The sequence below is a fragment of the Drosophila montana genome, unplaced genomic scaffold, assembly GCF_035044405.1.
Source record: "Drosophila montana isolate Dmon_TW-CO22-7 unplaced genomic scaffold, ASM3504440v1 contig_3216_1, whole genome shotgun sequence".
In the NCBI taxonomy this organism is placed as follows: domain Eukaryota; kingdom Metazoa; phylum Arthropoda; class Insecta; order Diptera; family Drosophilidae; genus Drosophila; species Drosophila montana.
In genome coordinates, this window is record NW_026998096.1 from 32,876 (window position 1) to 53,918 (window position 21,043).

The following is a 21,043-nucleotide window of genomic DNA, read 5'->3' on the forward strand; positions in this document are numbered from 1 at the left end:
GAGCTACCAAAGGACATCCAGAGTTGGTCGACAACGGGGCAGCCGGGGCCAGCCACAAATAATAATGAAAACGGAAATGAAATACAATACCCAGGAATGCCACAAGAGATGCCGAATAGCAGCTACGATGATGCCGCTCTTGGGTCCAATGCCAATGGGCACTTTAGAGCTTTGGTTTCCCTTATTGCCCACTTGGATGCCAGCTAGGCTTACGTTTAACATTTCTGGTCACTGTTGTGGTGCAAGCAAGACTATAGACTAATTATATCGGAATCTTTCTATAAGTCTACACACATTAACAGATTTAAGGTTTAGCTAGACACTTACCTACTATTTCATATTAATGTGCATACTCTCTTTTAGTAAAATACATACTTGATTTGTATATATAGCATATTCGGGAGCCGACAAACCTAAGCCGTCACCTTGGTTACAATCAGAAATTAATAAGCCAGAAAATGAGCAACAACTTTTCGCATTTTGATTCTTGGCGCGGCGGCAAGGGCAGCGTTTGTTCATTGCGAGCTGGAGCTGGAACTGGAACTGGTAATGGAACTGGAGCGGGAGCGGGAGCGGGAGCTGGTATATTCTTTTCATAAACCGCACACAAATTAGACGCATACAAAAAAGGCAAAAAATGAACGCTGATTGTCGTCTATTCTTGTCAAGTTTTGGACCGGTGGCTGGCTGAGTAGGTGGTAGATGGTGGCAGGAGGGGGCTGAGGAGTCGGCATGTGGCACGCAAAGTCAATTAGGCAAAGCGACGACGGCAAACAAAACTGAAAACAATTCGCTTTCAAATTTGCGCATTCTTAGAAAATTTGCGCGACAAAGTGAGGATGAGGTGCTTGTGGGACGGGCCGAGGGGGAGGGGGAGAACTGCCGTAAAATACGTGCATATTATTGCGCTTATCTAGCAGCAAACACGCCCAGGCCAAGTGCCCATTCCGCCGGGCCCATGTACGATGTACGGGGTACCCTTCTCGATGAAGCCTTCAAGTTGATTTCGCTCTTCTTTCTGCCAAGAAATGAGCTCCAAATGTTTCAATACTCTTCTAGTTGTTGTTTTTGTTGTATTGTGCATTTGTTTTTATGCGTGTGGATCGCACCACAGCCACCCGCTGCCCACCCCTGCCCGTCTGTCCTAAGCAACACATCCTTCCTTAAACGTTTCTTGTCTGCCAAATGTTTCTATGGGCTATACGATTGTGAGGCCTGTGTGTGTTTGTGTGTGTGCTTGGGCTTGCGTTTGTGTGAGGGTGTGTGTGCATGTGTGTGTGTGTGTGTGTGCGGTTTTATGTGTGCATTGTATTGCTGGCATAATAGACACATTTAATTTTACTATTATGCCTTTTTGTTGTCATCACATTCGCATAAGCATAATAAACCGTTTCGTTTTCAAGTTTTCCTTTGGGGACTGCTCCGTTTGCCTATTTGCCAGTCATTTTATTTGATTTCCAGTTGAAAGAGAGAAAGAGAAAACAAGTAGCGTAATATTCTAAAGAAATTAGAGGTGCATAAAGTGGTAGACAAAAACACTAGTGGAATAAACTGATGAAACTTATTTAGATTGATGTCCTTGTGGAGTCACATTCACCCTTTAAAATTCAGCCCCTTATATGATTACAAGCTCGTCTCTCATTAGATGTTAGAGCATTTAATGAATTAGCAAGTCTTTTGCATATATTTATGCAGAAATGGAATAGTTTTTATTGCTCGATGAGCCCATTCCACACACAACATTTGCAAAAGGGTTTTCAGATAAGTGAGAGATTTTGGATTTATGATTAACTATGCATATATAATTATAGCCACGTTCGCCAATTAACGATAGTCATTAAAAAATTAGTCTTTTGTGTACAAAATCGAGTGAAAAAATGTTTAAATGTGTGCTTTAGTTTTATTAAAAGATGGCGCTGCCATATTTTTGTAAGCGAACAATAGATGGCGGTTGCAACTCAAATGCTAGGAGCTTTGATATCTTTTGTATCGATACTGTCGATAATTTTAACATTTTTACTTGGAAATTTAAAAAATAAATGAATTGTTAGTTGTTTCCAGCTGCAGTAAGTTATAAATTAATAATAGGTGTAAGTCCCGGTTCTAATCATACATTTATGGCCCACGCGATAGCGAAAATAGATAACTGTTTGGTATAAAAGTAGCTACAAATTTTTGCGATTTTTCAATAGTTGATTCGAAGAATTACAAGATGTACAAAGTTGCCTGTTTGCTAGTTGTTGGTGTTATTGCCGTGGTTTTCGGCGTCCCTTCCACAAATGGTAAGAATTTACATTTGTGTCAGGTGAACGAACCTCAGAACCTTATCCTCTCTCTATACCTTAGATACGGAGCACGTGTGGGTGGCAGGAAATCTGTCGTATCCATTGCCCAGCAATGTTGTGCTTGGCGGATTCGATCCTTATGGCTACTACACGTACGTCGGCCGAGTCACTTATGCCACCAACGTTTTGCCCGCACGAGTCGTGGCTGAAACGGGCGTTGCCTATTTTAATACGGATACTATAAGCTATAAGGCCTCGACCTATCAACTATTGACTACCCGGCCGAATGTAGATTTCGAGTGGGTGCGCACCTTTGATGGCTACTACGAGAGAGACGCCGTCTCCGTGGGCACTACCCATTGGAATGAGCGTGTCTTTATTTGCCGTGCCAAGGCCGATGGCGGTTTGCTAATTGGCACACTATTCCTATCGAAAAAATATTGCATTATCAAGAACGACGACTTGCCTTTGCGTCAATTCGACAAATACGAGACGCTCGTGGCTAAGTATAAGAACAGCACTTCCGTTTTTTAAGCTCTAAATAAATAACACCTAATTAAAAATATAGTAAATCAATTCTAGTTTTTAAAAGTTAACTTTGATTTTTTTTAGAAAAGATAGTATTCGTTTCAGGGAAATATTGATAAGATTGAATTCTATTAGCTTTTTATATTATTGCCCATCATTGACCAACCGCAGTGTTAGGTGGCTAATTGCCACTTTAATTTATTACATTAGTAGCGCGATAAGAAATTGTCTTATCGGAGGTTTTTAGTAATTTTCAGCAAATCTCTTAATGGCAATATCAATGCTTTTGACCCTAATAAATTTCTAGTTTTAAGGGAACCCCATACTCTTGTCATCAAATGAATAATCTCTATTTATACTTTCAAATGAAAATGCCTTCAAATTAAACCACCTTGGAGCAATAAACCTATACGAAATAATCCCCGAAATAGCTGCTAAGCTCGATTTCAGAAGTGTCTCTTCATAAATACCTTAATTATTAATTTTAACTTAGAGCACTTAATAATAATAAGAATTATGAATTACTATAATGAATATAATAAAATTGCTTGATCTTCTGGAATCAAGGTTAGTTTTTTTTAGAGATATTCATAACCGCAAAATCAGGTTAAACGCCGCAGTGCAAAGCTTTGTAAAGCTTTCGATAACTGAAAGTGCCGACAGCTATCGATTTCTACTATCGATAGTTTTTTCGTTAGTGCAGCAGACACTGTTCACACTTGCTCAAATTCGAGGTGCATAATATATTTTGTTTGTTATTGATTTAAAATATATTGATATAAAATGAATCTCTTTGTCAAGTAAGAATCAGAAGCTTAAGTCCTGCGAGTCCTGATGGTAGATAACCACATCTAAGAGTGCGCTGGCAAGTGCAGGAGCAGTCCAATCTGCAGCCGAGCCAGCCCCTTCACACTCTGCGCTCATGTCAGTGCCCTTCCATTGAAGCACTTGGACAAGCAATTGTAGTTTTAGACCCTCGGCGGTGCCACGAGGCAGCAGAAGATGCTGCGGAAATGAACAGGGATTGGGACCAGCGAACGGTGCCTTGGCTTCATAGAGCTCGCTAAGCGTGTGCGCATTCGTAGCTGTAGGGAATTGACGCTCTACTAAATTTTCGCCACTTACCAACTCGCTAACAAAGCCATCCAGCAGCAGTCGAGGCTGACCTCTGCCAGGCGGCACCAGATAGCTGCGAATCACTGCAAGCATCTTATAGGGAACGGAAAGCTCATAGGTGATATTAAATGCCTTATGGTTTAAGCGGGAATGACGGGCCACAAGACGTCGTCGCAGCAGCTGTAGATTGTTGCGCTGTGACTGAAGCAGCTGCTGGTCCATCAAATTAATCAGATCGGTGTCTATGAGCTCCTCATAGGTTTCCAAGTGACCTACGCGGATTCGGCTCAACTGCAGCAGCTGCTGATCCCGCAATGGTGCCTGTGGCGGAGGCTCATATTGCGAAATAAGCTGAGCTAGTTGGAGAAGTAGCGAGCGGTAAATGGGATCCCTCAGGTTGGACGTGGTCATGCCCAGAAGATTGGGCTCCACACGATTGCCGTTGATGGCCAGACTGAGATGTCTACAGAGCGGCCAGTACTGCGATGCAATCACTTCACCCACTGCTGACATTGCCTGAATTTCGTGATCTTTTTCCAGCTTCTTATCAATGCGACCTTGCAGCTCTTCAATAGACTGGCTTATCAATTGCCGCACGTCTTCAGCATTGAGCGCTGTCGCCTTGTAGGGCACGCCTCCCGTTGTCATCAATGTGGGCTTGACCAGCTCCATCGATCTGGTGCCCGTTGCCAGCTCCTCCAGTTGCAGCAAAGCGACAAATTGCTTTATGTTGTGCATCAGTAACTGCCCGTTTGCTGGCTTGGGTTGAATCTCCAATTGTTGTCGATATGTCCATTCATCTTGAGCATTACGGAACGGCATCATGCGATCGCCGTCTATTATAGCAGGTGCGAGGTCTTCCTTAGCTTTCGTGGCGATAATCAGGCGACTTATAAGCCTGCTCCAATAGCCATTTAATGCTACATCCAAGCTTAGCTGCATCCCAGTGGAATTCACTTCTATGACAATCGGATCGGCGGGCATTAGCTCCAGCTCCGGCGGCTGCCTGAATATCCTTGGATACACAATGCTGCCCAGTGTCTCTCTCCAGCTGCGCTTTGGAATAACTGGAACCAACTGCTGCCAATTAACAAACTGTGCTTCTCGTATCAGCTCTTTGTCGAAGTATAGCTGTGGCAGCACCTCATGCATGGCCGGCATCATCAGATCCTTTGTGTCCGCACGCCCGCCAATCGCCAACTGCAGCGCATGCACAAAGAGCACAGGATTAAAGTGGCTGCGTGCATAGCAGGCATTGCGCTGAAAGATCTTCCAGTCTTTGGCTAGCACTAGAAAGCGATAGACGTCTAGCAGCTGCTGTGGCAGCTCCTCCTGCAACAGGCTATAGATGCTATATGGGCGCAATATGCGGTTCTGATGGACGCGCTCAAAAAAATCCAGCAACAGCGGCCAGCTTCCCTGTAAAGCATAGTTTACTGTATACTCAAAGCTCTTAAAAATTCGGATCTACTTACCACTTCGTAATCACTGGGATTCTCGTTAAGCTCGCGGCCCATGTCGGTGAGCTCCTGTTGGAGCAGCGGCTTGTGCACCTGCAGCAACAAATCAAGCAAGAAACGCTGGCGAAGTTCCCATTGCGTAGGCCTCGCTACATCCCGATCAGGAGGAGATTCGCCCAACCACCAGCGCGGACGCAAGCTCCAGCCATTGACAGAAACTCCAGCACAACAGGATAAGCTGAGAAGAGCACAGATCGTTAATGTTATTTGCTGCATTTCGAATGAGGCTAACCTGAAATGAAGCAGCTTATTTATTTCATATTTTTTATAATTTATAATGGCAATGGCTGATCTCATACCTTATCGCATCACAGTTCATATACCCTGTAACAAAAACACTTGGTAGGTAGGCTCGAAAGGTTTGTCTTTGAACTACGTTGTTATAAAATTAATAGAATATAATTTATATATAGTTCAGTCCTCTGTTGACGATTTGTCAAATGGATCCAGCGAGCATCCGGTTCGTATCTATACCCTATATTTACAACGATAAAAATCTTAACGCGGAACTTAACTGACTTTGAACTAAGTTTAAAGAAAATAACTTTAATAAATTCGTTTTTAATATTTCAACAATAATAAAAATACAATCCCAAAGAAAAACATGCGCAAAAATAGCATCCCATTAAACCGAACTTCGGTTTTATATAATTATATCTTTTAGCTTAGTTTCTTAGTCTTTAGAGCTATGCCAAGGTGGCCCGTTTGGCCACAAACTCCCTGGAGCTCTTCTCCTTGTTCGTAAAGCGTGCGTACCTGTAAAAAGAGAAAATATATGGTATATTTACATAAATATATTTATGAGATGAACTTACGTTTTCTTGTATTTGGATACATCGGTGGCGCTGAGCGATGGGCGAGTCGTCTGATAGGATTCGACGAAATGTTTTTGCTTCACTAAAATTTTCTTTGGCAGCTTCTGTCGGTTAATGGAAAAACATTGATTAAAATTGCTTACACAGAATCGGACGTAATTTATTGATGAGTATTTTTGATTGATGGATCGATGGATGTTAATGGTAAAGCCATGCCTAGCACTAGTTAAACTTATATGTATATTGATATCTAAGCGGTAAAGTCTCTCGGAATGTTTCAGTTTCAGAGCCGTCCTCCTCATCGCTCGAGGATGGCGGCGTCTCCAGCATTGGCATCGATAGATCCAAATACGCATCGTTCGGATTGCTGCTAGCCTGCTGCAATATGCCATCAAAACTCTCCACAAGCTCCGCAAATGTCGGTCTCGCACACGACTCAAAGTGCCAGCACTGACGCATCACCACATAAATGTTGAGGGAGCATTTTGATGGTTTCTCCATACGCTGGCCAGTTATTAGATAACTGTATAGCTCCTCGGCGGACATGATATTTGGATAGGGCTGTTCACCATATGTCATTATCTCCCACAGGAGCACGCCATAGCTCCAGACATCGCTCTGTGAATCGTAGAACTTCTCCTGCAGCGACTCTGGCGCCATCCATTTGATGGGCAGTCGTCCATTTGTATTCTTGCGATAATATTCCGTATCCTGTATATCCCGGGCCAAGCCAAAGTCCGCTATCTTCATCACATAGCCATCGCTGACGAGCACATTACGCGCTGCCAAGTCGCGATGAATACACTGGAAAATTTTTCAGACATTAGACCTATATAGCCTCCGATCGTAAAGAGGATGTCGCCTTACCCGTCGCGAGGCAAGATATTCCATGCCGCGTGCTATTTGGAAGGCGAACATGGTTAGCTCCTTCTCGCCCAGCTGCTGATGGGGCTGCACTGGCTTATCGTCCAGATAGCCATCGCTGTCGCTACGTCGCTGCAGCTGACCAGGTCGATTTTGCTTGAGAAAATCCTTAAGATTGCCATGGGGTGCATACTCGACAATGACCCACAGGGGACCGTTCTGGCTGCAGCATCCAAGCAGATTGATGATGTTAATGTGCTTGCCAATCATTTTCATCACCTCCATTTCGCGCACCAGGCTGGCCATGTCGGCATCCGTGTGCTCCTCCTTAACCATCTTGACGGCGACAATGGTGCCCATGCCGTTATTGGAGGACGGCGGACTGCGCGGCAAGCCGTCCGCCTCGGCCATGACGACCCGTCCAAAGGCGCCCTCACCCAAAATGGAGCCGAGAGATAGCTGCTGCCTGGGTATCTCCCAGTTCGAGTCCAAGGGGAACTCGTACTCATTAAAGCCCTGTGCTGGATCTGTCGAACCGCCTGTCTCTGTATTGGAGAAGGTTGTGCGCTGCTTCTCGATCTTAATTACAGGTATTTGGAGATCACCCGCACAGGAGCTGCCCTCAAGGCTGGCCGGCTTGTAGATGATCACCTTTTTGGTCCACTGATGCACCGTCTCGATGCGATGCTTCAGCAGCTTCTCCCGCCGCAGCCGGCGAAGCATGTATACAATGAAGGCACTGCCAAGCAGGAATAGCAGCAGTATCATTCCGATAGTCACAGTGAAGCCCAAAGGATGTGATCGATACAGCTCGCCGACATACAAATAGGGCAGATGGTCGACCACATGCAGATAGAAGCTGGAATTGCTGCTGCCCAACGAACTGGACGCCACACACGTATACCAGCCCTCGTCCTGGTGCGTCACATTGTTCAGCAGCAGCAAATCGGGCTGATCCACTGTGGTGTTCAACGGTATGCGCACCAAATCTCGATCCAGTGAGTCCGAATTCAGGGGTCGAGAGTGATTGTGCTGCATCACACGTATCCATGCAACGAACGCTGCAGCATCGGATATCACACCGCATTTCACCTCCACCCGGGTGTTGATCAGTGCCGTTTTATTGTCCATCTTCGGGATAAATGGCGGTGCACGGAGGCGATCGTTGACCACAACGCTGAACTCGAAGTCAATACAGCCGAGGGTGTTGCACACCGTGCACTTGTACGTGGCCGAATCCTTTGAAACGACATTCGTCATGATCAGAGACCAGCGCCGGAACCTGTAGCCGCCAATATCGCGCTGCAGTGGCTCATAGTCGTCGCCCCTCTTGAAGGTCCAAGTAGTGTTTGCCGGCGGATGCGCTGTGTTGGGGCAGGAGAGGGTCAGGGTTTCGCCGGAGACACAATGTTGCAAGCGATTCAAGTTCTTTGTAAACTTTGGCAACTGATTCTCTTTGGCAACATCGGTTGGATCATTTGCTGCATCATCGGCTGCATCATCATCCGCATCGCTAGTGATCGAAGGCAATGTCGTCGTCGTCGTCGTTGTCGTCGTTGCTGTTGCTGTAGCAGCATTTGTAGCGGGCTTGTCGGACACCTCCAAATAAGCAGCGCCCAGCGTGCGTCCCACTTGATTCTCAGCCACACAGATATACCAGCCCGCATCGCTGTGGTCCACGTTGCCCAGTCGCAGCAACTCCGGTGCATCCTTGATGGTCAGCAGCGTTCGCACCTCTGCATCATCCTGCAGCTTGGCTTGTTGCCGCAGGCGCTGCAACAGCGTGTTTATGTCGCCATCCGCTCGATACTTTTTCAGCCAAACGATTTGCGGCTCCAGCTGTGAAAACTTCAGTTTGCACTCAATGCTCGCATGCTCCTCCAGCGCAACGCTCACATTGTGCGGGTAGCCGGGACTTAACACGGGCGCCGTGTGATGACGCGTCATGACCTCCAGGCGGCTGTTGTTGCTGCCAATGCAGCCGTGGGCATTGCACATTCGGCAGCGATAGTTGCCAGCATCTTGCGGCTGCAGCGGTGACACGCTTAGCGTTATCTTCTTCAGCCGGATGCGGCCGCCACCCACCAATTGGGTATTATTGTGATACCAGCTAATGTTGCTCCACGTCACGCCCGCCGCCGGAGTGCAGTTGAGCTGAAACATGCCGCCCGCCGTGCGCTGCACAAACACCTCCAGTTGCTGGCCCAAACTGGGCAGCAGGCTAACATTCAACTGCTGCAAATAGAGCTCACCATGTTCATTGAAGCGGGCCACATCATCGCTGGGCATTTGATTGCCAATCTGCAGATTAAGATTGGCCCACTTGTTGCGCTCGTACTGGCAGGAATAGATGCCCGATTGATCTGCCTGTGCTCGCTCCAGCAGACAGCTGTTGCCGCATTGCATGAGCTCGTCCTGGTAGTACCATGCCGCCTCAGGCTGCGGGCACGACAGCGTTATATCCACATCCGAGGGCACATGACGATAGCCAGGCTGAGGCTCTTGAAGCACATCGATTTCGCAACGATGTTCCTCATAGTGGCAGCTCGAAATGTTGCTGCTGCTGCTCCGGCTGCTCCGGCTGATGATGATGAAAATGATGATAAGCAGATTTTGCATTGTCAAGTGGAGCATCTGAGTTGTTGTTTTTGTTGTTGTTGCTGCTGCTGCTGCTGTTTTTTACTGTGATTGTTGTTTGCTTAGCTGTTGCTGTTGCCAAATTGCTGCTGCTTTTGCCAAGACACTTATAATTCGCTTGGCTTCATTTTTTTACATTTTTTATTTATATATTTTTTTCTATTATTTTTATTATAATTTATTGCTATCAGTTAAGTCCAGTTTGAGTCTTTTTTTTTGTAATATTCGACACAAAAATAAATCTAAAGAAAAAGGCAACGCGTATAATATTAAAAGGTAACCATTATGTGCACTGCCTCTGTAATGAGGAACACCTTGTTGTTGTTGTTGTCGTTGTTGTTGTAGCTGTAGCTGTTGTCAACTCACACACACACACACACAAGTCAAGTATCTATAGGTTGTCTATATATATATGTATACTCATATGCGAGCATCGGCCACATGCCGTATACGTTAAATGTCGTCATTTTCATTGATACTACGAATCGTTCGTACAGTTAGAAATTTTTGATGCAATAACAATAATAATGGTCGGTAAATTTTTACAAGTCAACATTGTTACCATGCCATGCGCACAGTGGTCCAAAATTGGCAACTGGATTTGCAGCGTGATTGAAGATAAAAAAAAAAAACAGTGAAAAACTACTGAATTTGGCACGTCGCAGTTTAAATACCCTTTTTGGCTATGTGTGTAGAATTTAGTCAAGATATTTTGATAAAAAAGAAATGTTTTCTATTTGATAAACTTAATATTTAAGCGACCAATGACAGCTTTATGATAAGTTGCTTGATGATAAAATAATAAACGTTGAGTTAAGTTACGATATGTTGAATAAGAAAAAAGTTTTGTATGCAAAAAATAACTTAGATCGATCGTTCTTATAAGAGCTTTACTATATAGTGGTTCGATTCGGTTCAATTCGAAATATATACTGCAAGAGAAAAACGCAGCTAAGCAAGTTTATATGACGCTCAGCTTTAAGAATGTGAGGTACATATAGGCGACCTTGGCTAAATCGAGTCGGCTGCTGACTTTGATCAACAAATTGTTTTAATCAGATACAAAACTATCTGTCACTAGCTTTAGATGTATTTTTAGCAACACACCCTTTTATCCATATCAATTTAGCACAACACTCCTCGAACATTACAAGTATAATTCTAATTTGAATGGGTGCTCAGATTGACATTATCTTTTACAAATCAAGCTGTGCATACCTAAAACTAGGCGATAATTCACAACGGAATGGCTGCAAAATACAACGTAGCAAGATATACTCAGAGTGTCAAAGCAATTATTTAATTATGATTTAGCTGATAGTCATTGCAGTTCCTTAAGATCAGAGGTATTTGCGGATGTGACCACTAAGATTCTTATCAAATTCTAAACTGAAAGCGGACGCAGCTTAGATACTATTTTCTGTTGATAAGGTGGCAGGATACTGATAACTGATAACAGCGACAGCTACGTGCATTTGCTAAAAACGTCATCTAATCGGGAGCATTTTTAGTGATTATAAGATCAAGAAATAGCGCACAAAATTTAAGATTGTGATTTAGGAGGGCAAATGATGAATCATGAGGTTTTTAATAATAATAAATTAATTTGATTAATAATTATATTTAAAGCTTTTCGCTGAAATGCAAGCAGACGATACTTTAACCCAGTTTTCTACAGAATAGATTACAGAGCTTATTTTTTTTTAAAGTTGTGCTGACCAGAAGACTCCTACGTGGTTATGACCAGAAACGAACTGAACAATCATGAACAATATCCTATTATGACCTCCTAGCAGGGAATTGCGGACTGCACACAGGCTCTTAATTATGGAGGTTAAGGAGTACAGACTCTACTTTGAAAGCGAAGAACTTACGAAATCGAATCGATCCTTAAGGCTTTGATTTGTGAATGGTCAAAAAAAAACAGCCGAACCCAAAGCAAATGTTGTAAATGAGTAAGAATCTGGCGAAGGTGGAAAACCAGATTTACGAAAGGAAACTAAAGGCAGGAATCTGACTGTAACAGTGAACCAGGCCCTCGACAGTTTTGGGCTTGCAAATAATAATATATGTTAACTCAGAAACTGAATTGGTTTTTGTTTTAAAAACTTTAAACATGTTATCGTAGTACTGAAAAGGTTTTTTTTTAAACTTTAACCGATTAAAAACGTCCTGACTAAGCCTTCTTTTAATTGTCATCTTTAACCACTGTGCACTAATGAAATTTATATTTTATATTATTTTTAAGCCAAGCCGACAGCTGTTGTTGTTAATGTTGGATAGTTGTTGTTGTTGTTGTTGTTGCTGTTGTTGTTGCTGTTGTTGTTTTTGTTGTCGTTGCTGTTGTTGTTTTTGTTGTCGTTGCTGTTGTTGGTTTGGCCAATGCTGATTTTGTCTGATATATGTATGTATGTATGTATATGCACACACGTCGCGATTTTTAATTTATTCAATTCCTTTTTTCATTTATTGCCAGCCGACAAAACGCGTATGTTTGAAATATGTATTATTATTATTGTTATTTTTCGTTGTTGTTGTTGTTGTTGTCTTCTTGTGTTGCCAGTTTGTCAATACTGTTGTAGACGATGGCCCGAAACGTTTAAAGCACACATCAAATATTTATAATTATAAAGATAGAATAGACTTTTCGCTTTTGGACTGGCCATTTGAATAATTTCGCAAAATTTATCACCTGCTAGCAAATATTTATACTTAGGTTAAATTGCTTTTACACTTTTGGACATGTGAGAATTCTATTTGGAAATTTAGTTTGCCTGCGAAGGCGCGCAAATATTTGTGTTTTTTTTTCGATTTATTTATGCACATTTGTCACCAATTTGATTGATAGATGCTGCATCATGAAGCGATTGAATAATTCATACGCACAATTTGTGCTTCTCGTTCAGAGCACGTTCCTCCATAAAGATATAGTATCCAGACCCGAGTATATCTATATATAATCTCACAATTATTTATTACAATTATTTCACTGTAATCCATGTCTTTTCATCAATTTTCTGTGATTATTATTGAATGCCTTTTCATTTTTATTTGATGGCAATAAAGTTTAGTTGTATGATTATTTATATTTATTCGAAATGCATATTTTTGAGTTGAACTTTTTGTTAAGCAAGTCTGCAGACATGTTTATGTGCACTTTAAAAATTGTTTTATATTTTATTTGATTCTTTTATGTACTTTGCATTTCACTTGACTGGATTTTGTATTTTGCTCTTGAGCGATCGCCATCCATGTCTGGCAAAATGTGTACATAATTCTTTCTTTGCACGCAAATTCTTTGACCAAAAAATCACGTCTTTGTCTTTAGCTCGAAGTAAATAAGTTGGAAAAACAACAACAACAAAACGAATTGTCACAGTGCTTTCATTTGGCTGTCAATCTGGCAGGCAGGCAGGCAACAGAAATCCCTGCCCAGGCGCCCTTTTTTTGTGGACTCGTGCGCATTTCCGCTTGGTTGCCAATACTTATTAAAGACCCCCACGAGCCGCCCGCCCACTCTCTCTCTCTCTCTCTCTCTCTCTCTCTCTCTCTCTCTCGATGGGGACGGCTAAGAGCTACTGGGAGCAGCGGGGCTTGCACTATTGACAACTTCCGTTGCACTAACCGAAACAGATCCCACACAGTCGAGAACCCAACCGATTTGCTTGAATGTGCGCGCACAACTGAAAGTAACGATCGATTGAATACCCCAACAACAAACCGAACAAAAATATATAAAAATAATAAGAAGAAAAAAACGTTTGGATTTGGTGGCGACGATCGTCGACAATCCACGAGGTTGACGGCGTTACCGACGACATCGTGAAAACGTACCCAAAGATATACACAATTGTGCATGTGTGTGCGGGTGTGTGTGTGTGTTTAAATAATATTTATACAAGTAGCGAAAAATACACGATCCTGTCGAGCGCACCGAGAGTGCCGGCGATTCCTTGGGTTCTACCTGTCTGGTAGGTGTCCGTCCCGTGCTTGCCGCATGTTGCAATTGCGGGTTGTTGTTCATATTATTATGTGTGTAGTTTTCTTTTCTTTTCAATTATTTTTTTTTACTTTTATTCTAAGCATGTTTTGTGGCTGAGGATTTCGTCTACTTGGCTCGGTTCGGCTTGCATTCTTTATTATCGCGGCCCTCGGCCTATGTTTAATTTATGCACAAGAAAATGTGTCCATTGTCTTTTGAGTTGTTGCTGCCGTTGCCGCTGATGTTGTTGCTGTTGTTGTTGCAGTACGTGCGCATGCGCGATAATCGCATATCAATAAGGAAATATCCGTTACGTGACTTATATATCTAAAAAACCCTCGTCTGCAGTTTTTTTTCTTTAATATATTTTTCTTTTTGGCCCAAGACCCGCATAAGTCTGCCTAATCCTGATCCAGATGCTAGACACGTAATCATAGACTGAAGCAAAACCCCAAAAATAGTTAATTTTATTGCACTTGCGCGCCCTGCTTCCACTTTGGATGCGCTGGGAACGGAAGCAACAACTGCAATTGCTGTTTGGGCTATGGCTTTACCAAGAACTTGTTGCATTTCCGGCCAGTTGAAATTGTCACTCACCTCATGTCCGAATTGTGCCAGCGCCTCCTTAACCGCTGCCATGTTCGCCGAGGTCAGAATGCTTTGGATATCGGCGCCAGTGTAGTTTTGGGTTCTGCCCGCAAACCAATCAAAGTCCACGCATTCATCCAGATTGAGCGTTGCGCTAAGCGCCTCGAAGATGCTCACGCGCGCCACTGCATCCGGCAGCGGGCACTCCACGAGGCGATCAATGCGTCCGGAGCGCAGCAGTGCTGGATCGAGCAGCTCGGGTCGCGATGTGGCCGCAATAACCGTTACGCCCTGCAGCCCCTCCACGCCATCCAGTTCGGTGAGCAGCTGGTTGACCACACGGTCTGTTACGCCCGTGGAGTCATGGCCACGCTTTGGCGCCAAGCTGTCGAATTCGTCGAAGAAGAGGACGCAGGGCTTCGCACTGCGCGCCCTATTAAACAGATTGCGCACATTCTCCTCACTCTGGCCAATGTACTTGGCCAGCAACTCGGGACCCTTGACGGAAATAATGCGCAGACTCCAGCAGCGTGCCAGCTGTGATACCAAAAACGTTTTGCCCGTTCCAGGTGGGCCATAGAGTAGGACGCCAGCCTGATTGCGCAAAGGCGATGCGTTGAATATCGTCGGATACTGTTGGAAGAGAATGGATAAATAAGTATATATGTAAAGTTTATATTATTATATTATTAACTCACCGTTGATGGCCACATGAGCACCTCCTCAAGCACACTGACCACAGGCTCCAGTCCGGGCAGCTCCTCCACGCGCATTTCATTGGCATTCGCTTCGGCGCCAGTCTTTTGATTGCTTTGAATACCCTGCAGGCAGTAAGAATTCGTGTGTTCGAGGGATTCTATGAGCTGATCATTCGTTAACAGCGGCTGCGCTTTGCCTATCAGCAGGATAAAAAACTTGGTTAAGACTGCTCGATAACTGATTTCAGCGACTTACTAATGCGATAGGCGTAGAAAATGGCGCGCTCCACAAACTGTACAAGATCGCACTTCCGATAGCCTTCCGTTAGGTTAGAGAACTTGACCACATCCAAGTCCCTGGACGCAATATGACTGCATAGTTCACGCAATATAATCTCACGATCGGCGCGCTCTAAGCTGGGTAGCCGGGCCACGGTTTGGAACAGATGTCGACCACGTGGCGCACTGAGGCGCTTGTTCAGCGTCTGCAGCTCACTGACCGTGGCAATGACAGCAATCGCATTGCTGCTGGTATACTGCATGATGAGCTGATGGACAGTGTCTGCCATGCGGTTGAAGTACTCGCCATCCTGGCTGGACTGCTCGCCGGCAGCATGCGCCAGCACATCCAGATTCTCCAGCACCACAATTGCAGGTGCATGCAATAGGCAGGAAGTGAATATGTTACGCAAATCCTTTTGTATTGATTCCGTTTTGCGTCCTTTGCTGCGCGAACAGTAGAATATATCAAAGTAACAGTAATCCGGTTGCCTGGACAACTGCTCCAATATGCGCTCCACTAGCACCGTTTTGCCAGTGCCTGCGGCGCCGGTCAGCAGCACATTGCCCTGTCGCAGCACCGAGTTTTGTGAGTTGAGGCACAGATTCATGCGCAGCTCGCTGACCACTTGATCCACAATTCGATCATACTCTGGCAGTCGTATCAAATCCTTGACGCTTAGTGGCGTTTTTGCTGGCGGTCGCTCCTTGATAATTTCATTCACGGGACGCACCAAATCGGCGGCATAGATTTTCGATTCTTTTAGGAACTGTGCGTCCACAACGCAATAGCGAAAATGATCGGGCATTATACCCACTGTCACCAGCAGATCGTCCTCCAGGCGCACCACCTCCTCCTGATTGAACAACATGGCCGCTTTTTGCGTTCTCTCAATCACAAATCGCTTAAATGCATTCTCAATAATCTTGTAATGCGTCTTCTTGTGCGCAAACAGCTCAATCTTCTCCACAAAGTTCACGACCGTCGTCTTGGGGCGCAGCACAACTCGCTCCAGCTCCTTAATGTTCAGTAGCTTCATCAGATTCGCATTTAACTCGATGGAGGGATGAATAGTAGCTGGCAAATCTCCATCCTCGTCATCGCAGGCTAGTCGCACACGCACATAGTACTCCTTATCGCCAGCGGTGCGCATGCTGTAGAACTGCTCCAGATCCATGAATTCGGGCAAATGCGATTGCGTTATGTACACATCCGATTCCTGTGCCTTCTCATGCCAGAGTCCTCGTATGACACGAAACTCGAAGACACGTGAGCTCTCACGGCGCAAATCCTTCTTCAAACGATCCATGTGATCCTGCCTCTTGTTCCGTTGCAAGTTGTTTTTCACATTGCTCATTGTTGCGGAGTGCATAAGGGCTGACGGGGTCGTTTTCACCTCATCACGCACCTGCGCACTGGTCTTGCTGCGCGAGAGTTTATTGCTTTCCTCGGCGTTGTCGTTATCATTGCCATTGGTCAGACCCTTGAACAGATTTGGCGCCACAACCAGCTGCGTGTTGTGATCAAGACGTCCATAGTTTGTATGCGGCTTTAGGCGATCTTTAGAGAGGATTAAAAGTGTTGTTAGTTGTGGTGCGCCAAGCATTAATCAAAATATTTACCCACTGTCAGCGCCACTTGCATCGACTTGTTTATCCAGACTAGCAAGATTTGCGATGAGTTTACAATGCGCGTTTGTTCCAGTACGCTGCCAGAGATTTTCTCCGTGCTCAGCTCCTGAAAGAATATTTTATAAAGATTAGTTTCTATCATATCAAGGATGCTAAGAAGATGATAAGAAGCTTTTTGCAACATGTTTTAAAGTGTGTGTTTAATAGAGAAAACGCATAATTGTAAAAAAAAGAAAAAGAGCGTGTAAGATAGATAGAGAGATAGAGATAGAAAAAGAGAGAGCAATAGAGATTATGTTAAAAGCATCGCTCTATGCAATCAATTCAAAATTTAAAAAAGGCTTACATATGAAGCAATAAAAGAGGATGAGTAAAATAGTTAGGTGACAGATACATATAATTTTATTACAAGGTAGCAGTTATCTCTGTTAATAATATTTAATTATATAGGGCAAAAGCATAACAGTATAAAAAAGTTTGATAATGAAAATGAAAGTCTAAACACAATCAATCTCAATAATTCAATTACTGTATTTAAACTGTTGACCGTTACTTTAAGATTGTCTATCCCTGATAAAAGAAAGCCCCGTTGGGGTCAATGGCAATGCCGGCGAAAACTAGCGGCTGCACATAAATAAACACTGCAAGCACGCCCGCGCCAAAAGCTAATCCGATATAAAATTATTTTTATCTGGCCGCAGCCACACACTCACACACACGTACACGCACGCACATACAAACGTTTATATGTGTGTGTATTTATAAGTATATATGTAGATAAGTACTCACAATGATCTCCCAATCTTTGGCCGAGACGGGCGTGACGTGCACGCTGCGCAGATTTAGAACGTCAGCGATGAGGGCGCACTTGACCAAATCGTTTTCATGCAGACCTATAAGAAAACGGAGAGCAGAGTGCATTGTAGCGTATATAAAAACGATAATTTGGCAATTGGCAGCACATTGGCACTTCCGCTTATTAAGTAACTCACCGAGCTCCTTGGCCGCCCTGGCATTGATCCCAATTTCGGTGTCTTTGATGCCACCGCCGCCCGCCTGTGGCGCCCAAGAGGCATAGTGCACACGGCCATTGTACTGAAGGCTAAGGCAGCCAGTGTCCTAAGTAATATACAATTTATATTATATTCCCATGAAAACTTATCTAATCTGCGGTCCAATGGCATATTAAGTTGACTTTTGGACACTCACATAAGTTGAAACGACACCGTAGTACTGATCGGGCAGCAACAAGAAGTTGTTACGAATCGGCCGATAAACCACTTTGAATGTGCGTTTAAACATTCTCCCGGCTGGCGCGCACTATGTGACACAATTAAACGCAAAATTTTAGTGTGCAATCGTGTTTAAATCATATTTAAATAAAAATTTCCAATAGGAGCTAAATTTTCGCGACCAGCTGTTCCACTCTTGTGGCTGGACTGCCGCTCACTAGAGATGAGCCATAATGTATCGATACATAACATAACAGAATTTTAAATTAACATTGCTTTTTAAACGTTATCGCGCTGTTATTAAAATAAAAAGTTGGCAGCTCCGCAAGACCAACTGTTGCTGCACATATTTAAACATTATAGCACAATTTAAAAAACGCGCCAACAATTAAATATGATGTACTGTTAACGAGGTAAATGTTAATAATTGGTTCTTAAATACAATTAACAAATTCTTTGCTTGGCTTGTTTACTTAAAAATATGTTAACTTAACTTACAATACAGCATGCATGTATGTATATTTATATGCAAACATCTTCCAAGAATAAATGTCGTAATTTTCATTGATCCCACGGATCGTTTGCACACTTATAAATGCAATAACAATAATCGTTGGTTTCCGTTACGTGAGGAGAATAGTGAGCCTTGCAATTACAGAGTACATTCGAATTATCTTGATACGCAATAGAAACTAAAATTGTTATTGACTTACTTCAATATACCACGTAGCAAAATGTTTGAAGACTCTGTTCCAAAGCAATCATTAAATGCTGAACGACCTGACCGCTAATGCATTTTGCCTCCGCAGCCGGCGCACCCTGTATACCAGCACTAACGCAGTTCCAAGCAGAATCAGCAGCATTATCATCCCGATAGTCACAGTGAAACCCATGGGATCGGATCGGTAGAGATCGCTGACATACAAATAGGGCAGATGGTCGATTACCTGCAGATAGAAGCTGGCATTGCTGCTGCCCAACGAACTGGACGCCACACACGTGTACCAGCCCTCGTCCTGGTGCGTCACATTGTTCAGCAGCAGCAATTCGCGCTGATCCACTGTGGTGTTCAACGGTAAGCGCACCAAATCTCGATCCAGTGAATCCAATTTCAGGGGCCGTGAGTGATTGTGCTGCATCACACGTATCCACTCGACAGCCGCTTTAGCATCGGACAACACATCGCATTTCACCTCCACCCGAGTGTTGATCAGCGCCGTTTTATTGTCCATCTTCTTAATTTTTGGCGAGGCACGGAGGCGATCGATGACCACAACGGTGAACTCGAAGTCAATACAGCCGAGGGTGTTGCACACCGTGCACTTGTACATGGCCGAATCCATTGAAATGACATTCGTCATGATCAGGGACCAGCGCCGGAACTTGTAGCCACCAATATCACGCTGCAGTGGCTCATAGTCTTCTCCCCTCTTGAAGGTCCAAGAGGTGTTTGCTGGCGGATTCGCTGTGTTGGGGCAAGAGAGGATCAGGGTTTCGCCGGAGACCAAATGTTGCAAGCGATTCGAGGGCTTTGTAAACTTTGGCAACTGCTTCTGCAGCGTTCGCACCTCTGCATCGTGCCGCAGCTTGGCTTGTTGCCGCAGGGAGTTATACTTTTTCAGACAATTCGATAGTGGGTCCACCTGTGGATCCTCCAACTGGCTGCTGCTGCTGCTGGTTATGATGAAAATAACGATCAGCAGCCTTTGCATTGTCTAGTGGAGTAATTGAGTTGTTGCTGAATTTTTTAAAGTGAGTGTTGTTGCCGTTGACAAAACACTTAAATTTGCGGTTGCGACTGGCATTTATATATTCGCGGATGAGCTCCCGCACACCAAGTGCGAGGCATAATAATCGATAGATTAGCAGTAGTTATCGTTCTGGTATATAAAAAACAAGCTGGCAACACCAAAAGCAATCTGTTGCTGCAAATACAAAACCGAAAGCTCTGGAGCATTTATGAATTTTAAATTACGCGCTTCCAGTTAAAAGTCTGGCAGCTCTTGAGAATTTTTTAAAATTTATATCACAAACTTTGCGCAGCTTTACAAAAACGAACTTTTTCTTTTGGCTAGTTTATTTGGTTAATAATTTATTTAAAATAGTTAGTGTTTATGTTTTAATATGTCTGTGTATATGTAAATATATATGTATAAAAATGCGGCATCTGTTCTTGTATTTGTTTTTCGTATACCATGCTGATTTCTTATGAAATTAAATAACACAATATTTAAAACTAACAATGCAGCGTGCTAGTTCATTAAGGGTTTCGTTCATGTTCGCTTTATTTCCTTTTTTTTGGCAAATTAAAAAACGTTAGAAAAGATATGCAAAAAGACCATCTCATTCATGCCAATGGCACTACAAAATTTATGTATTACTCGTAGTACATACATATGGACTTATAGTTCAACTAAATTCGATAAGTTTTGAGTTTTAATAAATGGAAAGACACTAACCGTCTGTTTGAAAAAGATCGTTACAAAGCTTTTTTTAAGTGTATTTAATATATATGTGTAGGCGTGTATTTTTGTATAATATAAACTGCTCCATATCAGTCTTCGTCATAATTTTGTGGCTTGTGAGAATAAATTGGCTCATAAATTGCATATATGTACGTAGTATATACATGTGTATATATATTTTTCTTTGTATAAAAAATCTACATAAAATGTTATAAAATGTTTTGTAATTGTTATTGTATATATTTTGTAAAAAACTTTCTAAAAATGTATTTCGTGTGCAAAAAATTGTTCATGTTGCTTGCAATATTTGGCGCTTTTATTTGTTTATTGCAGTTTTGTTTTTTCATTTCTGTATAAGCTGTGTGCGAAATGTGTTATATACTTGTAATTTATAATACAACA

General features: G+C 43.3%; 5 protein-coding genes across 7 annotated transcripts; 1 reads left to right on the plus strand and 4 right to left on the minus strand.

Moving 5' to 3' along the window:
* Window positions 1–2,136: 2,136 nt before the first annotated feature.
* Window positions 2,137–2,857, plus strand: LOC135433029 (uncharacterized). The gene is made up of 2 exons (XM_064688958.1): window positions 2,137–2,282; window positions 2,347–2,857. Exons 1-2 carry the CDS (start codon window positions 2,213–2,215, stop codon window positions 2,817–2,819), a joined length of 543 nt encoding a protein of 180 aa, XP_064545028.1. The 5' UTR covers window positions 2,137–2,212; the 3' UTR covers window positions 2,820–2,857.
* Window positions 2,858–3,103: 246 nt separating this feature from the next.
* LOC135433028 (fat-body protein 1) lies at window positions 3,104–5,738 on the minus strand. Its single transcript, XM_064688957.1, has 2 exons — window positions 5,405–5,738; window positions 3,104–5,348 (listed from the first exon to the last, which is right to left on the minus strand). The coding sequence occupies exons 1-2, from the start codon at window positions 5,663–5,665 to the stop codon at window positions 3,621–3,623; spliced, it is 1,989 nt and encodes a 662-aa protein (XP_064545027.1). The 5' UTR covers window positions 5,666–5,738; the 3' UTR covers window positions 3,104–3,620.
* Window positions 5,739–5,994: 256 nt separating this feature from the next.
* Window positions 5,995–18,403, minus strand: Pex1 (peroxin 1). Of its 2 annotated transcripts, none has more exons than XM_064688962.1 (9): window positions 18,154–18,403; window positions 17,937–18,063; window positions 17,734–17,837; window positions 16,936–17,050; window positions 15,290–16,873; window positions 15,034–15,230; window positions 14,345–14,968; window positions 6,265–6,365; window positions 5,995–6,205 (listed from the first exon to the last, which is right to left on the minus strand). In XM_064688962.1, exons 1-9 carry the CDS (start codon window positions 18,244–18,246, stop codon window positions 6,136–6,138), a joined length of 3,015 nt encoding a protein of 1,004 aa, XP_064545032.1. In that variant the 5' UTR covers window positions 18,247–18,403; the 3' UTR covers window positions 5,995–6,135. The 2 variants fall into 2 exon arrangements, with proteins under 2 accessions (XP_064545032.1, XP_064545031.1); XM_064688961.1 differs by having other exon boundaries at window positions 6,265–6,368.
* btl (breathless) lies at window positions 6,394–10,514 on the minus strand. 2 transcript variants are annotated; one of them, XM_064688959.1, is made up of 3 exons: window positions 10,328–10,514; window positions 7,132–10,007; window positions 6,394–7,068 (listed from the first exon to the last, which is right to left on the minus strand). In XM_064688959.1, exons 2-3 carry the CDS (start codon window positions 9,760–9,762, stop codon window positions 6,487–6,489), a joined length of 3,213 nt encoding a protein of 1,070 aa, XP_064545029.1. In that variant the 5' UTR covers window positions 9,763–10,007; window positions 10,328–10,514; the 3' UTR covers window positions 6,394–6,486. The 2 variants fall into 2 exon arrangements, with proteins under 2 accessions (XP_064545029.1, XP_064545030.1); XM_064688960.1 differs by having other exon boundaries at window positions 10,312–10,514.
* A 267-nt stretch (window positions 18,404–18,670) lies between the features above and the next one.
* On the minus strand, window positions 18,671–19,956 carry LOC135433033 (fibroblast growth factor receptor homolog 2-like). Its single transcript, XM_064688963.1, has 2 exons — window positions 18,890–19,956; window positions 18,671–18,821 (listed from the first exon to the last, which is right to left on the minus strand). Exon 1 carries the CDS (start codon window positions 19,886–19,888, stop codon window positions 18,941–18,943), a length of 948 nt encoding a protein of 315 aa, XP_064545033.1. The 5' UTR covers window positions 19,889–19,956; the 3' UTR covers window positions 18,671–18,821; window positions 18,890–18,940.
* Window positions 19,957–21,043: the final 1,087 nt, after the last annotated feature.

Bases quoted from the DNA above. Each gene is read 5' to 3' on its own strand.
- LOC135433029 (XM_064688958.1), top strand. From the start codon at position 2,213: ATGTACAAAGTTGCCTGTTTGCTAGTTGTTGGTGTTATTGCCGTGGTT. The intron at 2,283-2,346 runs GTAAGAATTTAC...TCTATACCTTAG, and splicing joins CGGCGTCCCTTCCACAAATG to ATACGGAGCACGTGTGGGTG.
- LOC135433028 (XM_064688957.1), bottom strand. From the start codon at position 5,665: ATGCAGCAAATAACATTAACGATCTGTGCTCTTCTCAGCTTATCCTGT. The intron at 5,349-5,404 runs GTAAGTAGATCC...TATGCTTTACAG, and splicing joins ATCCCAGTGATTACGAAGTG to GGAAGCTGGCCGCTGTTGCT.
- btl (XM_064688959.1), bottom strand. From the start codon at position 9,762: ATGCTCCACTTGACAATGCAAAATCTGCTTATCATCATTTTCATCATC. The intron at 7,069-7,131 runs GTAAGGCGACAT...AAAATTTTCCAG, and splicing joins AATATCTTGCCTCGCGACGG to TGTATTCATCGCGACTTGGC.
- Pex1 (XM_064688961.1), bottom strand. From the start codon at position 18,246: ATGTTTAAACGCACATTCAAAGTGGTTTATCGGCCGATTCGTAACAAC. The intron at 18,064-18,153 runs GTGAGTGTCCAA...TATATTACTTAG, and splicing joins ACGGTGTCGTTTCAACTTAT to GACACTGGCTGCCTTAGCCT. The intron at 6,369-14,344 runs GTGAGTGACAAT...ATTAACCGACAG, and splicing joins TGGCACAATTCGGACATGAG to AAGCTGCCAAAGAAAATTTT.
- LOC135433033 (XM_064688963.1), bottom strand. From the start codon at position 19,888: ATGCAAAGGCTGCTGATCGTTATTTTCATCATAACCAGCAGCAGCAGC.